This window comes from Marmota flaviventris, chromosome 12, assembly GCF_047511675.1.
Source record: "Marmota flaviventris isolate mMarFla1 chromosome 12, mMarFla1.hap1, whole genome shotgun sequence".
Lineage (NCBI taxonomy): Eukaryota > Metazoa > Chordata > Mammalia > Rodentia > Sciuridae > Marmota > Marmota flaviventris.
This window is the reverse complement of record NC_092509.1, coordinates 17,156,021-17,169,877: the sequence shown is the minus strand read 5'-3', so window position 1 is coordinate 17,169,877 and position 13,857 is coordinate 17,156,021. Positions and strand designations below refer to the sequence as shown.

General features: G+C 37.2%; 1 protein-coding gene across 3 annotated transcripts in view; it reads left to right on the top strand.

The window, feature by feature from the left end:
* The window catches only part of Larp4b (La ribonucleoprotein 4B), a 92,552-nt gene that overhangs the window by 27,758 nt on the left and 50,937 nt on the right, over positions 1-13,857 (top strand). For all 3 annotated transcript variants that reach the window (XM_027948015.2, XM_071619873.1, XM_071619872.1), the window contains exon 3: positions 1,385-1,444. In XM_027948015.2, coding sequence (XP_027803816.1) covers positions 1,385-1,444 — 60 coding nt within the window. The remainder of the gene's footprint in view (positions 1-1,384; positions 1,445-13,857) is intronic.

Sequence of the window (13,857 nt, the reverse complement as noted above, 5' to 3'; positions counted from 1 at the left end):
TGGCTTCCTTATGTGGCATTCCTGTCCTCTGAGTGTAGAGCAGGACCCCCTCTGAAATGAGGGTCTTAATATTTATTTTCAGGAGAAGGTTATCAGGTTTTATGACTCATTTAAGAAGAAGAAGAATGAGGTGAGTATTCTATATTTAGTTGTAGATGAACATGATAAGTTTATTTTTTTTTGTAGTACTGGGGATCGAACCCAGTGCCTCACATGTGCTAGGCAAGCACTCTACCACTGAGTCACAACCCCAGAATGAATATTCTAGTTTTTATGGCCTGAATCTGCTGTTTTCTTCACATGCCAAGATGCAATGATTGGGGTGTTGTATCCAAAACCTCATCAGTCTTAAAAAATGTCTGGGTAGCTTAGTAGGGAAAACTGTAAGAACCAGGTGATAGAACTAAAGGTTAGTTGTAACTATAAATACTTGAAGCTTTGTTATTTATTTATTTAGTTAGTACATTCTGTGGATTGAACCTAAGGGAGCTTTACCACTGAGCTACATCCCCATCTCTTTTTATTTTTTTATTTTGAGACAGGGTGTAAGTTTCATAGGGCCTTGAACTTGGGATCCTCCTGTTTTATCCTTGATTACAAACATGTGCCACACACATTTAAAATTTTCATATTTCAAAACAAGAAAATGCAGTTGTAAATCCTGAACTAACATCATAGCCACTGTAATAAAGTAAAGCCATTATAGCCATTGCAGTAAAGAGTTATTTAGGATTATAAATTTGAATACTTTCTCTTTTGGGGGGATACCAGGGATTGAATCTTGGGACGTTTACCCACTGAGCCACATTTCTAGTCCTTTTAGAGACAGGATCTTGCTGAGGTGTCTAGGGCCTTGCTAAGTTGCTGAGGCTGACTTTGAACTTGGCTATTCTCCTGCCTCAGCGTTCCAGGCCTCTGAGATTACAGGCGTGCACCACTGTGCCCAGCTTGAGTACCTTCATTTTATCATGTTAGGAAATAATATTTCATGTTTCTGAATTGATTTTAGGAAAAGTAACTTAATTTTTCCCTTTTGAAACTTAGAAGGAATTTTACTTATAATGTGCTGTGAGAATTTTAAAAAGCAATTTTAAGACTCCTATAATCTGAATCTTATAATTTATGATTTTTAAAATATATATATTTTTAGTTGTAGTTGGACACAATATCTTTATTTACTTTTATGTGGTGCTGAGGATGGAACCCAGTGCCTCACATATGCTAGGTGAGTGCTCTACTGCTGAGCCACAACCCCAGTCCATAAATTTATGATTTTATCATATGAAAATATATTTACCAGTAGCTTTGGTTTTGCTTAATTACCGTAGTTTGAAATGGTTGTCTTTATATTACAGTGATGGTATCTTTGTTTTCAATTTTACAGATGAATGGTCCTATATCTCAAAGCACTTCTCAAACAAGTTCCATCCCAGCTTTGAGTCAGGTAATTAATTTCCAAGATTATCACAGATTGTTTAATCACAGTGGAGGCTCACAGATAGCTCCTCACAACAAAAGTTTATTGTTTAAAAAGATATATGTATGTAAACACACGTGCATGCATATGTGTGTGTGTGTGTGTACACACACACACACACATAAGTTAAATGTTAAATGTTTCTCAAAAAGACAATGGGGACCCGGTTCATCACTATATTCCCCCCACAGTAAATGTCAATATTGTGTGTCCTTTTCTGTTCTCTGTGTAATGTACAGTTAACAGACAAGCAGTGTTCCATATTTATTCTTCTCAGACATTCATCATGTTTTTAATGGTTCACTGTTAGTATATGATTAGCCTTACATTTTGATAATCTCTTTGGAGCACACAAGTTAAATAGTAAATAATAAAAGAATAAGGAAATGGAATCCCATTGTTTTTAAATCCTGATTTTCACCATTTGCATATGCATATGTGAAGTGTATTTATAGTATTCCAAATTCAATTCTTAAAATATTTATAGTAATCCTCATCTGTTTGCCCAAATAAGCAGTTTACATAGAAATTAAAGGAGAGGTTGGGTTGGTAATCTCGTGTGTGTGTGTGTGTGTATGTGTGTGTGTGTGTGTGTGTAGAGCTAGGGATCAAAACTAGGGCCTTATGCATGTCAAGCAAGTGCTCTACCACTGAGTCACATCTTCAGTCCTTGATCTAATTTGAATCAGGTAGAATTTCTAAAAACATTTTAAAAACACTACCCTAAACTCGTATATTTCATCATTTTATTATTCCTGTTGGATTGGAAGTATGCAGTTTGATATTTAGATTTACCGAGTTGTGCAACCATGGCTGGCTGTAATGTAGTTTTCGAATATTTTCATTACCCCCCACCATGCCCATTTACAGTTAATCCCCATTCCTCCCTTATTCCTGGTCAATCGCAAGTGTGCTTTCTGTCTTTACCTTTTCTGTATCCTGTTGGCTTCCATAGTGGCTTGGTGTGCTGTTTCTAGTACGCAGATAGGCAGTACTTTGAGTGAAATTTGAGTATTAATTTATTCAACAACACTTGAATGCAATTGATAAAGATGGTTAAGACAGTTCTATGGGGACATTGTTTGCAGATTATCATGAGATACACATATATCTATTGTAGCTCTATTACACTAGGAAAGTTTATTACCAATTTTTGTGTGAACTTTAGATACAGAATGAGTATAGCCATGGAGATAGGAGGCATTGAGGTGTAGTTGTGTCTACAGAAGAAATGTTTTTCTGTTTTGTCCCTAGTTAAATAAAGGAGGGTCATTTTGAATGTTCTGACTTTGATGTAATAAAAGGCTACTGTCCTTGAAGCATATTGTACTAATAGAGTTAAAGTACTAAATTTGAATTAAATTTTCCTGCATTTACAGAATGGGAAAATGATAAAAACTCTGGAACTCTTGAGTATTTCAGAAATTGGAAGGAGACTAGGAAGGGAGTGGTCAGAGAGATGTAAAGAAAAAAAGACGGCAATGTTTGGTTGAAATGGAATGAGATAGTGGCCAAATGAAGTGACATGAAATAAAGATCTATTGATTAGACAGATTGGAACAAAGTGGGTCTTCAGTTGTAACCTTAGCAAGAGCAGTTCCAAAGGGCACTATAGGCAAAACAGATTCAGGACGTGGTGATGTAATGTACACAAGAATGTTCTACATACGATATTTGCTTCGGTGGTGAGAGGATGGATAGGGAGAGCAGGAGATGGATCAAAAGGGCTTTGAGGCTGTTTGAGATGAGGAGGCAGCCAATCTGGCAGCGGGTCTCCATGAAGGATCTCCTTCATGAGGAAGAAACAGTATCTGACAGTGGGCATTTGGCAACAAAGTCATTTGGTTAAATGCCTTTAATCTTACCTGTTAAGGCTACAGACACCATCTGTAGCAAAGACCATTATCAAAGGTTTTGTGCTGCTGCTGAAGTCTGTTCAAGGATTCCAGATTCGAAACGCTGCTGCTCAAACAACACAGTTTGCAGCCAGGTTGCCTGATTTTCCTTGGAGTAACTACTTTGGCCTTGGAGTAATTTTCCATTTTGATGATCCTTTTGCATTTTACCATAAATGAATGGCAAGTTTGAGAGAAGAATGTAAGTGTGTGATGTGTTTAAAGTACAAGTAATATGAGGTAGAAGTGTTAAATTATGTGCTGGGAAGAAAAACACATAAGTCATTCTACATCTTTTCTAATCATAATGTGAAACTTAAAAGCTTAAATCGGAAATCAAACTCTTCTGCATACAAAACTTATGTTCTGTAAAATGTGATCTGTACCAGAATAATCTTTTAAAACTCTTTTAAAGGTAATAAGATCAGAAAACTTGAGTCTTTCCATTTATTCATTAAATTAAATTAAAAACCATTTCACTTCTTTTCTCTGTGGTAGTGCTAGGGGTTGAATTCAGGACTTCACATGTGCTAGGCAAGTGCCTTACAAATGATCTCTAGTCTCAACCCAAAACCTCACTGTTGATCATATAGTTTCTGAATGAATATTTATAAACTAGTAATTCAGATTAATTAGTACAGCCTGTATCTTGAATGAGAGTAGGCTAGCTATCAGAAAGCTCGAATTTCCATGAAAGTATCCAGTGCCTATTTCTTTTTTTTTTTTTAAGAGAGAATTTTTTTTTTATAATATTTATTTTTAAGTTTTTGGCAGACACAACATCTTTATTTTTATGTGGTGCTTAGGATTGAACCCAGCGAGGGGCGCGTGCCAGGCGAGCATGCTACCGCTTGAGCCACATCCACAGCCCCCCAGTGCCTATTTCTTATATATGGACAATAACTACCTCTTTTTAGCACATTATTTATCTTTCAGGTTAAACTTGTCAGTAGTGCAGAGTGCTTTTGAGATACTTCCTGCTATGGGTACTAGATTAATTTCTTCTTTTTTCTCTTGCCTTTTTTTTTTTTTTTTCTTAGTTATAATTTTCAGGCATCTACAGAATGGAGTGAATAATATAGTGAACCCTAATGTTCCCTTCATGAAAAAGCATGACTCCTTCTGCTGAGCTGCTTGTTTGTTTTTTCCTCTGCCTTATACACATAATCATTTAGAATTTTATGTTTCTGTTTACTGGAGCTTGTGATGCTCCTGCCTCAGCCTATCATATAGCTGGGATTACAGGTGTGTACCAACCACACCCAGCTTTTCTGGGGTATTCTTAAGCAGATCCTAGGTAATTTGTCATTTTGCCATAGTAGTTCCTTATTATCTCTCTTATGTTTATTCCCATATCTGATAGAATTAGTTGTAATTTCTTTATACCCACAAACATTATTTCTTGAATCTGGAAAATTAGATACAACTGTAAATAGCTATGAATTCAGAGAAACAAAGTTCTAGAAATTGTTTTCTTTTTGGGAATTTACAGACTAACTTCTTTGGTTGACAATTATTCCATGAAAAGTTATTCAGAAAATATTAAAACACTCTAGAAAAACCAGAAGTCTGAACAATTCTTCCTTTGGCTGAGATAACAATTTTAATTGTTTCATAATTTAGTTCATGAAAATAAGAAAAACTAATGTAGCTCTGTGTGTGTGTGTGTGTGTGTGTGTTTTCTCTCTGCTGTTCTGAACCTTTGGCTTCCGTGGACTATTTGTGTTTCAGCACATGGAGTATGATAGTTGTCAGGCAGGGTTCTCTTGTCATTAGGATTTGGATTTGAGTGGCAGGAACATGTGACTGCTGTGCAAGGAGTTATTTTTGGTGTGTGGGTGTTGGCTTCTCAGAAACCAAGTTTGTGTGAGATGCATTTGTAGAGGCTCAGAAAAGGACAGGCGTTGTAATGTGAGTTTTTGAACTTTTGAACATGGGTTGTTGCTTCAGCAAAGAATTAAGTAGTGACAATGACAATGAGAAAATTGGCCTGCTACAGAAATCTGTGGTGGAGAAGGAACCGGAGAACAAGATAAGTAAAACTTTATCTTCATTATTTGATACCCTTGAGGGTGAGGAGCTTCACAATGTTGAAAATGGAGCCAGCAGAGCAGCTGCCGGCATTAACGTGTGGACTAGAACTTTTACAAGATCTGGGTACAAAGGAAATCAGAGACCAAATCAGTCACTGAATTCTATTTCCTCTTCTATATATAAGTTTTTAACTAGATATGAAAATTTAGATGAGAGAGATAAGAATTCAGATATTGTTGTTACTGAGCAGAATTCTGAGAGTGTCCCTGACCTCCTGTGCTTGGGTACTGACAGACAGGGCTGTTCTGAAGATGGCCAGCCTGTCTTATGTGTGCCAGTATGTTCTGACCAAGGTCTCCAGGAGGAAATTTCTCCAACTGACCATCTGTGCTATTACATAGGCACTTGTGAAAACTCGTTTATAGAGAAAGAAAGATTGTTAAATGTTCAAATCAGTGGTTTTAAAGAGAATAATAACTCTTTCAATGTGTCCAGTAGGGTGAGGCAAGGTGAAAACCCTATTTGTGTTGATGACAAACAGTGTGAGAATTCAGGAAAGGAGTTTTATAGCATTTGTGTTATAGACCCTGACTGCCTGCACATGGAAAAGGAACTGTGCACTCCCATGTATGGAGCAGCTACAGGAGAAGAATGTCATTCAGCTGTTACTTCTGAGGGGATTCATAGAGTGGATTGGCCTCTAGATAACAGGAAGGAATGTTCAGTCTCTCATGCCATACAAGGGGCAGGAAAGTTACAGCTGCAGCAGCAAGAATTGTCACCACAGGATATGCTGGGTCTAAATGAAGCGAAGGAAATATTTAGTAAAGTAACTAAACCTAGTGTGGAACTTTTAGTCGACAGTGATCCACCTTGTGAAGCAAACGTTGATAGCCTTCAGGCTGAGTCTTTAAGGGCAAAATCTTACACCCAGCCTCCTAAAGATTATACAGAAAGTAGTACCTTACATAATATTGGCCAACTCCATGAATTAAATATTAACATAGACAGTGACTCACTAAAATGTATGTGTGCCATCCCTGAAGAAAGAAAGAGCCATACTTCAGGAATAGGAAGTCAGATACATGATGCATCTATTAATTTACTTAATGACACTTCGTATGTTGAAGAGAATGATGAATCTAAAGCTGTCACAGTTATTGTTGATCAGAGTTTAAACTTTAAAAATGAAGGAGAAAATCAGTCCACAGAACCACTAAAAGACAATGATTATTTCCACTCCAATGCCAGCAGACCAGATAGCTTTCTTTCTTTTGATCTAGATGGAATTAATTTAAGTCCCAAAAGGTTTATCACCTTGGAGGGCTTTGGAAATAAATGTCTCCTAGTTCATGCTAATTTTGGAGACGTGGCTCTGAGTAGACTTGATGACAGGCTGGATCCTGTACCTCTTCCTGGGCCATTGTTGATGAAGGAGAAACACCCAGGGGAGAGCATCTTAGGAAATGGAAGTCCCCGACTGGTAAACAGAGGAGCACTGTCATTGCAATCAGAAAATAGTTCCTCTTATCAAGATGAGAATAGAATTCATATTTTGGAGACTGAAAGTCATGGCAAGGAGAGCGTCTTTGCATTGAAATCTTGGTGTCAGGCAGATCTGTGTGCAAATAGCAAGGCAGATAAAGCTCGGACACAAACATGTGACTTAACTGACATAGGGTGTGAATCAGACGTAGAGGGGACAATCCAGATGATAGACAACTTCAAAGTTAGAATTTCACAAGGAGTTCCTCCAAACAGTGAGTCTCATGATAACTCTAGATCTCTTCAGGGTATCTTTATGTCCTCTGCATCTGTTTTCACCTGCATTGGTAAAGAAGAAAGGGAAAGAGGCCTGCATCATAAAACAGAAGATAAAGTATGTGTGAAGAATTTGGTCAGTATGTTAAATGACCAACTACGTGATCCTCACAGTTTAGAAAATGCCAAAAAAGAGTCACAAGAAAATATTTGTAGAGAAACAAGTGAAGAGGACATAGAAAATGTCAAGTCAGATTCTAAAACAACCCTTGACTGGGAAATAGGGGTACTAAAGTACAAGGCAATAGTCACTGAGGATGCACTAGCTTGTGTGTATTCTAGTATAACCGAAAATTCTGACCTAGAAATTAGTCAAGTAGAAAAAATTAATGAAACCTATAGAGTGAATGAATACAAAGATAAAGTTCTTAATGTTATATCAACTTTAAGCCAAAGTTCAAATTCAGTCACACAGAAGACAAATGTAGTAGAGAAGAACTCTATTATAAATAGTGGTGAAAGCCGAAAACAGAAGCAGATTTTTTCTGAACCAACTGAAGAAGTTTCTGATTCTTTTGGAAATAATTCATCTAAGTTGAGTAAGCCAAAACTAACATGTGAAAAAAAGAGCGAAAGACTTTGTTTGCAGAAAACCAGTATTGACCCTAACATTGTTGACTGCTTAGGTCCATGTGGGACAATTGGATATGCAAATGATTTCAAACAAAGAAATGCCAGGTCCATGCTTAAAGAATCTCCTTTAAATGGTGAGATGCATTTTATGGGAAATTCCAAGGTAACTTTAAAAAATATGGAATTAAGCAACACTTCTGATGGACGTTCCTGTTCGGTTAATGCTGATCCCACCCAAGTAGACAGATACACAGCTATTCCTTTTGATGTACCCCAAGTAATACATGCTGTCCCCGTTGGCAGCAAAGAAATAGTAGTACCAAGTAGTGATAATGTTTTATCACTCACAGAAGATACCTTAAATATATCTGAAAATCCCCCAAAAGTGAATTGGCAGAGTTTTCCAGAAGACTTATACTCCCATTATTTAAATGAATTTTCCTATTACCCAGTGGGAGGGCTAGCAGGTCAGATATTTTCTGAAAGACTGGCAAATGGATATGGTGGATATCAAGTGGGCTATCTCTTGACTAATACAATTGCAAAAGATGCATCAGAAGACGAACAGGTATTTAGTGAGGATCTACACAGTAAGCCACAGGACTTAGAAGATGCTTCATTTTCATTGGAACAGACCCCTTATCAACTACCAGTGTCAATGGACAGTGTTGTTTGGGGATGGCCAAATAGAGGTGGACAGTTAGTAAGTATATTTTATCAGTGTTATTTTGCTGTGATATGATAGTCTTTTTAATGGCTTTTAGCTTAAAATTAATGAAGCTTTATTCTAAACAGTGAGTGGTTGTTTGAATTCTTATACAATGCTGTGAATAACAGTAGCATCAATTTAACCATGTCCAAATAGAAGAATATGAAGTCTCTATTGCTGTATTTAAGCCACAGTTTGTGTGTGAACTAATTTGCATTAAAGCATGTTCCATTATTTACCCCACATCAGCTTTGTGTACACTCTTCTTTGTGGATGTTGCTGCTGCTCTTTCTTCCTTGCCTCAGTGCAATAAGGCCCCTTATGAGAGTATATGTTCACATTGGTGTGTTTTAACCCCTGACAATGCTAGTCACACTTGCAGAATATAAACTTATTTAAAAATAATGTGCTTTCTGCTACTTTTGTGTGGGAAGTATATATCTAAAGCAGGTAAATTTTGCTACTTTTAACTGGCTTTAAAATCTTGACTGTTTTCCTTCAGTCAGAGTCACTGTATGTAGCTCTTTCTCAGGTTCCTGAGAAGGGGCTGATCCCTTTGGTTTGGAAGTAGCTTTGCAAATGATTCTGTGGGCAGCTAATTTGAGTATCTTTCTAGAAATTCTGTAATAAATGCAAACATTATTCAATAATAGAAAAATAGTCTTGTACATAAAACAGACATATCAAAATGTTGCAATTGAAAGGACATATACTTGTTCCTCAGTATCCACGGGGGATTAGTTCCATAAGCCTGGCAATACCAAAGTCCATGGATGATCAATCTCTTATGTAAAATGGTATAGTATTTGCATATAATCTACACATATCCTCCCACATACTTGAAGTTGTCTCCGGATTACTTAACAATTCCTAATACAAAGTGAATGCTATGGAAATATTTGTGCTGTATTGTATACAAAAGTGATGACAAAAACTTGTACATGTTATTACAGACGCTGATGTTTTCCCAAATATTTTTGATCCACATGTATCCATAGACACAAAGGACTGACCACTTGGAATACAAAATCTCATTTATTCAACCAGTAGTTTGTTATTTTAGTGGCATTAGGCAAGAAAACCCATTGATAATATTAAGGCAGTAGGTACAATTCAAATACTAATATCTGTAGTATGGAAATAAACAAGTAGAAATCCCATCATATAATTTTAAGGAATTGCTCATTAACCCTTTTTTTTATCCTTCTATAGCCATATTTAGAAGTGTTACCAGAGTCCCATTTTTCTCCTTAAATAGTTGTAGAGGGAAAAAGTGAAAAATTAAGCCTTTAAAATAATATACATGATTTGGTGTGGTGGTACATGCCTATAATCTCAGTGGCTCTCAAGGCTAAGAGGATCACAAGTTCAAAGTCAACCTCAGCAACTTACCAGAGCTCTAAGTAACTTAATGAGACCCTGTCTCAAAATAAAAAATAAAAAGGGCTGAGGATGGGCTAAGTGCTTAAACACCCCTGGTTTGAATCCCTGGTACAAAATAATAATAATAATAAATAAAAAACATAGACGCTTTCATGTAAGTACATACAATTGGCAGTTGACTACTAATTGCTCAGTGTTTAGTAGTTGCATGCAGTGTGCAAAGGATTCCTGTTGCTGTCTGTATTTGCATGACTTTAACAGGTACATGCTTTCTATTTTAAATTAACTTTATTTAAATCATGAGATATGCCCAGTTTTCTAAGTTGAGGCATTACCACATTTAATGGTGTTGTCTTACTTTTTCAGGTTATTTCCAAAGTGCTGTTACAGATATCTTTTTAATACTAAATCTTAACATAGCAGCTGTTTCTCCATTTTACAAATAAACAACCAAAGGTGGACACTTCAGTGACTTTGAAGTCAGTGAATTGTTCTGAATTACTAAACTTCATTTAGTGCAACTTCCAAGAACAGTACAGACTTGGGGTTTTATTTCCCCTGTTATCTCACCTATTTTATGTTTGCCATCTAAATGACACCTCTGGTATTAGTCACTCTAGTTCCTACTCAGTAACTCCTCAGATGGACCATTCTGTTCCTTTCCATAAAATACAAACTTATGAATTTCTGCTACTTTTGTGTTGTATGTATCTAAAGCAGGTAAATTTTGCTACTTTTAATTGGCTTTAAAATCTTGATTGTTTTCTTTTAGTCAGAATGACTGTGTAGCTCTTTCTCAGGTCTCTGAGATGGGACTGATCCCACTGGTTTGGAAGAATCTTTGCAAATGATTCTGTGGGCAGCTAATTTGAGTGTCTTTCTAGACTTCTGGGAGACCAAGTGTGCTGTAATAGCTCTTTGTTTTGTTTTTAATTATTTCTCTATTCTATTATAAATTATGAATTAATAATATTTTTAAAAACGGATATTTCATTTTGAGGGGCAGAGGAGTTTTTGTTTGTTTAGAGTATCAGAAATTGGTGATACCCTTCTCTTCAGAGAAGTAGCATTAGCTGTTGATGTAAAATCACTTCAGAGAGTGGCTGTTAAGGTCAGCCTGCTTCTGATTCTAATAACCATTGCTTGCTCGTAAATTTTCAGTGTAAAAATAAGACTTGTATAGCCAAGCAGATGAAACTAGAGTTCTTGATAATTATTTAGAATTATATATGACTACAAAGCAAATAATCATATTTTAAAGAAATGCATCTTTGGGTTTTAAAAAAAAATATCATTAATAAAAAAAATTCCGTATGTGCATTATTAGGAGTTAATGAATTCTTGACTAATGTTTTGTTTTTGCTGATATTGGAACACAATGTTTAAAGAAAAAAGTTAGCTCATTAATTGTACACATTAATGGGTTACACTAGAACTCAACTTTCTAATTGCCATTATTTTTGTTGGCAAGTTACTTAATCTTGCTCTGCCTTGGTTTTCTAATCACAGTATTTATTGAATACTGGTTAACTGCCTAAAATTGTGCTAAGCTTCTGATTTTTTAAAAATATCTTTATTTTATTTATTTATTTTTATGTGGTGCTGAGGATCGAACCCAGGGCCTTGCTCGTGCTAGGCGAGCTCTCTACTGCTGAGCCACAATCCCAGCCCCTCTGATTCTTGATTTAGGCTAATTTACCACTTAAGAGGTAATAACTTCTTAAGGGTAGGGTCCTGTTCATTTGAAGCATAAAACTTTGTACATGTTGTCAAATAGTGGAAATTATCATTTTCTGTGTTGTCACTTTGTTAGGTATTGATTCATTCAGCATATTTCTCAAGCCCCTCCCTGCTAAGTTCTGGACTCTACTGGGTATTAATGATACAAGGTGAGCAAACCATGGTGGCTGCCACCAAGAGTGTGTAGACAGTACACTCCAAGCCTAGACACCAGGGAGACCATGTGTGCTGTAATAGCTCTAAGTGCTGCTCATGGCCACTTCACAGCCACCACAATGAATCATCTGCAATAATGAACTAAAAAACATTGGTTACATAGGACCTTTGTTTGCAAAGGTGCTGAAACTGGAAAAGGTTAATGTCATTTGGTGTTAAGAATTTAAAGAATGCGTAATGTGTACACGAGATAAAAGGAGTCTTAAGTGGGAGGAATGAAACTGAGGTAGGAAAACTTGATTGTGTCTAATTGGGTGTTGGAAAGAACACTGGGCCTAATTAGAAGAGGCCATTTACACAAGTACTAAAGTAGAAAATAGAATAGAGAAATAATTTAAAAACAAAACAGGTCAAGAAGATGCAAATACTTGTGAAAGCTTGGGTGTGGTGAAGTAGGGAGTGTTTTCTGTACCCCTCTCTTAACTCTGGGAGGCAGGAGGCAGGTCGTGTGTTCTTTGTTGGAGCTCCATGTCTTAGCACTGTGCTTGTCATGGGCAAACTAGTGAGCATTTACTTGTTTGATGGGTGAGAGGATGAGAGAGAGAGAGAGAGAGAGAGAGAGAGAGACTAATCCTAGGCAGAATTAGAAGCCAAAGATGAACTGGAAGGTTAGAGGTAAAAAGGGAAATTGTAAAATCAGTGTTTCTTGATTATAATATTCTTGAAGGAGAAGGAGAGCCCTATCCTTTTCCTACTTAAAAAAGTAAAAGAATTCCAGATAGGTACTCATTTAAGCCTCTGGTTTTGTGGGCATGATGTTTTAATTATTACCCAGTGCCCAGAAAAGCAGTCAATAAGTTGCTTCCATAGCGTGAATATCTGGCATTTTATCCATAAGCCTGGTACTCTCAGTTTCAGAAAATGTTGTATGGTTTTCTCTGCCAGCCTCAACACCTGAGCCAATGTGAATTTATTATGTCTTTAAATTTTCTAATCTGTGTGTCTCCTTGATAGCTTAATATAGTGCTTTCCTACCTTTTTGCATGCCGTGGAGCACAGAAACTAGTACCTTCAGCACTGCACCCTGGCATAGCACAGCACCCTGGCATAGCACAGCAAGGCTGCTCTCAGCTGGAGTACTAGCCTGAAGAACACATGAGACCAGGACCCCATCCCTTCTTAGGTAGCTCTACCTCCCTGCACCATGGTGTGAAGGCTGGTGGTGTGTTTGAAAAGGCAGACAATTTATCTAGGTTTGTCAAGGGATTGTAATGGCAAAATTGAAGTTAAAATTTGGGGAGCAAGTGCCTCTGGGATGTTTGGTTTTTCTTTAGACCTTGGAGAGTCATTCAAAGTTTTTAAGCAGAAGTAAACTAGACTAGTAGAAAAACCATGAAAGTGGGGACTATCCAGTGTGGGGGGATGGCTCTTAAGTATTTTAGGGTGTATCTGCGAATGGTATTCTAGACAGGACAGGAGGAGACAAAGTGCCAGTGTATTTAGAAAAAGCAAGGAGGTCTATGTGATGAAAAATTAGCTCAAGGGAGTGGAGCTGTAGTAAGAACTTCACCTGTTACCACGAATGAGCCAGGCAGCCTTTGAAGGGATGACTCCAGTGTTTGAGCAGAGGACTGCGATAGCTAGTCTAAGCTACTGAACATCCTTTATTGTAATAATTGCTAATGAGTGTGCCTGGTGTGTGCCAGGCACCATGTTGGGTTCTTTAAATGCCCTGATTCAGTAATCCTAGAAGACGGGAACTGCAAAGCTCATTTCTCAGGTGAAGTTAAGTTAGAGGGTAAATAACTAGCCCCACGTTGCACACCTGTTTGTGGAGAGTTGTAAGCCCCAGTGGAGTGAGGGCTCATGTAAGAACTTTGGGCAAGCAGCATGGGGATCACCTGGAGTTCCCACTGCAATAGGATTGGGAAACTGTGTTCTGAGAAAGCTCTGAAGGTGAGATGGAAGTGCTTTTAGGAGTGGAAATAGTATTGTAGCTCTGCTGAAAATGTGAGAGATTTTGTTGTCCTGCTCAGTGGATATTTTAGCTTTCTCTCGTCCTCCAGTAG